The 2691-nt window shown below is 56.3% G+C and overlaps 1 protein-coding gene across 1 annotated transcript in view; it reads left to right on the top strand.

The window, feature by feature from the left end:
* The window catches only part of LOC104271627 (electroneutral sodium bicarbonate exchanger 1-like), a gene marked incomplete at its 3' end in the record, with an annotated part of 10666 nt that overhangs the window by 5652 nt on the left and 2323 nt on the right, over positions 1-2691 (top strand). The window contains exons 11-14 of the mRNA XM_009866349.1: positions 350-524; positions 659-792; positions 1310-1555; positions 1673-1830. Coding sequence (XP_009864651.1) covers positions 350-524; positions 659-792; positions 1310-1555; positions 1673-1830 — 713 coding nt within the window. The remainder of the gene's footprint in view (positions 1-349; positions 525-658; positions 793-1309; positions 1556-1672; positions 1831-2691) is intronic.

The raw sequence follows: 2691 nt of genomic DNA, 5'->3' as shown, positions 1-2691 counted from the left end.
GGGGTCCCCTGGGCTGGGCAGGTGGGAGATCTAGGAGATCCGGGCTCGGCACAGCATCGTCGCCTGGAGGGTTTCTTGGTTGGAGGTGGAAGCAGCCGTGTCACTTCCTCCAGGCAGAGCTCTGCTGCTCCTCCAAGCAAGGGCTCGTTGCAGCGAGAAGGGTCGGGCTTTCAGGTCCTTTTTCTTTCGGTTGGAGAGGTCTGTGTGTGCCTCGGTTTCTGCTGGGTATAAAACAGGAGGAGGAGAGTGCTGCTTTCTGGCGATGAAGGCTCTTCCGTGCCTGCGATTACCCTTCTGCAACAAAGAAAACTCCACGTGGTCTTCCAGGAGAATGATCTCTCTTTTTCAGGCTCTTTGGAGGTTTGATCTCGGACGTGAAGAGGAAAGCACCGTGGTTCTGGAGCGACTTTCGGGACGGGCTGAGACTGCAGTGCCTGGCATGCTTCCTCTTCCTCTACTGTGCCTGCATGTCCCCGGTCATCACCTTCGGGGGGCTGCTGGGGGAGGCGACCGACGGCCACATCGTGAGCCCCTCTCTCTGCTGGGTGCCGGCAGGGAGGGATAAAACTCCTGCAGACGTCCTCGCTGCAGTGAATTGGCTTTGGGGCTTTTTCCCTAAGGATTTCTTTACTTGCCGCCACCTCTCTTCCCCGGACAGAGTGCCATGGAGTCGCTGCTGGGTGCTTCCATGACCGGCGTGGTGTATTCCCTCTTCGCTGGCCAACCCCTCACCATCCTCGGCAGCACTGGCCCTGTCCTCGTGTTCGAGAAGATCCTCTACAAGTTCTGCAAGTAAGGCTGGCGGGCACGGCCGGGTGCCATGTGAGGAGAAACCACGAGGGTGTGGGTGCCCAAGGTGGGAGAGGAGACAAATCCCTCTGGGCTGGGAATGAGGGAGGATTTGCTTTCCTCCGAGTACAAAACCAGGCACTTTTTAGCCTGATTTTTGCTGCAAGTGGAAATAAGCTTTGCCCAAATACCCAAATAGTTTTCTGCTGAAATATTTTGAGGTTTGATGAAAAAAGTAGCTGCCATTCATGTGAAATGGAGATTTTCCATGATGGTCCTTTTGTTGCGATGACTTTGATGTGTGATGAACCACCCTGATTGTAATTAGATTTATTGTTAAGCCCCCACTTGCTGGCGGCAGCTGACTGGACGCAAAAGCAGCCGGAGGACCTGACATCCGTTGGCCTCCAAGGCATTAACACAAGATGATGCTTCAATTTCTCCTAGTTTTCCCAGAGGAAGGCAGGGCTCAGAGCCTCTCGCTGCCCGTCCCACCCTTCGTTCTGGTTTGCTTTCCCAGGGACTACTCGCTCTCCTATCTCTCTCTGCGGACGTGCATCGGGCTGTGGACCGCCTTCTTCTGTGTGGTGCTGGTGGCCACCGACGCCAGCTGCTTGGTGTGCTACATCACCCGCTTCACCGAAGAAGCCTTCGCCTCCCTCATCTGCCTCATCTTCATCTACGAGGCTCTCGAGAAGCTGGGTCACCTGCGCGAGACCTACCCCGTGCACATGCACAGCCAGCTCGACCTCCTCACCGTCTACTAGTGGGTTTCTCCTTTCTCACCACTCACTAGTGGGGCTTTTCCTGCCCCTCGGCAGGAGCTCAGGGCTGCCCCTCCATCACCTTTCCCTCACCCCCGTCTCGACTTCTCTCCTCCCAGCTGTAAGTGCGAGGCGCCGGCCAGACCCAGCAACGAAACCGCGCGTTTCTGGGAGAGCAACGGGATTAATGTGTCTGGCATCACCTGGGAAAACCTCACGGTGACCGTAAGTGCCCCGAGCCACCGCTTCCTCATGCCACAGCCAGGGGGTGTTCATGTGGTGCCAGAGTCGGAGCCTGTCAGGTGACGATGGGCTTCCAGCCGTGCTGGTGCTGCTCTGGACAGGTTTTGCTTAAACCCGACGGGTGGGTTTAACTCTCTTGGTCCTGGGAAGGAGAGACCACCTTGTCCAGTCTAGTCCACCTGGTCCCCAACATCGTGGATGTTGAGTGTCCTCCTCAAGCCCCTGGCAGGACAATATTTCTGACCAGGTGATGACTAAGGGGGTGCTTTGATTATTGTAGAAGTTGGAGGATTTCAGGTCATACCTGAAGGTAGTAATTGGTTCCCAAGGACTCTGGGCCTTGCTTTCTCACTCAGTGCTCTCTGTAGGTCCCTGCATAAATCTGCATGTCTGAGCAGCTTCTCGGGTTGTGTTGCTGGAGGCAGAGCCCTGGCGTAGGACAGGGGCTCTCAATATGGGGCTCTCATGGACGTCTTCAGCCCCTCTTGGCCACGTTCTGCAAGGTCTCCACCGGGAAGGGACGATTTGTCTCTTCTCCTTTCCTACCATGGTTGTCTCCGGCCTCCTTCCTTGCTCCCTCTTCCTCTCTCCCCAAGAGTTCCCAGTGTTTCCTTCCCCTCTGGTATCTCCTTCTGCCACGGTTCCCTGCCCGTTTGGGCGGGAGATGTGCCATGGGCCTGTGCTACGCTGGCCCGTCGCATCCCATCTCTCCCCTCTCCTCTGGGTGATTTGTGTGTCACTTGTTCAGCTGCTGGTGACGTTGGAATCTGCAGTGGCAGGAGCAGTCCCAAGGTTGTGGATCTTGGGCCAAGATCCTCCAATCCCCCGAGTTCCCCGTGGTTTCCTTGCTGCATGTTTGCTGCCTTTGTGTCCTGACCCTCTGTTTCTCCAGGAA

This window comes from Apaloderma vittatum, unplaced genomic scaffold, assembly GCF_000703405.1.
Source record: "Apaloderma vittatum isolate BGI_N311 unplaced genomic scaffold, ASM70340v1 scaffold25063, whole genome shotgun sequence".
NCBI lineage: Eukaryota > Metazoa > Chordata > Aves > Trogoniformes > Trogonidae > Apaloderma > Apaloderma vittatum.
This window is presented reverse-complemented; position numbering and strand designations above follow the sequence as displayed.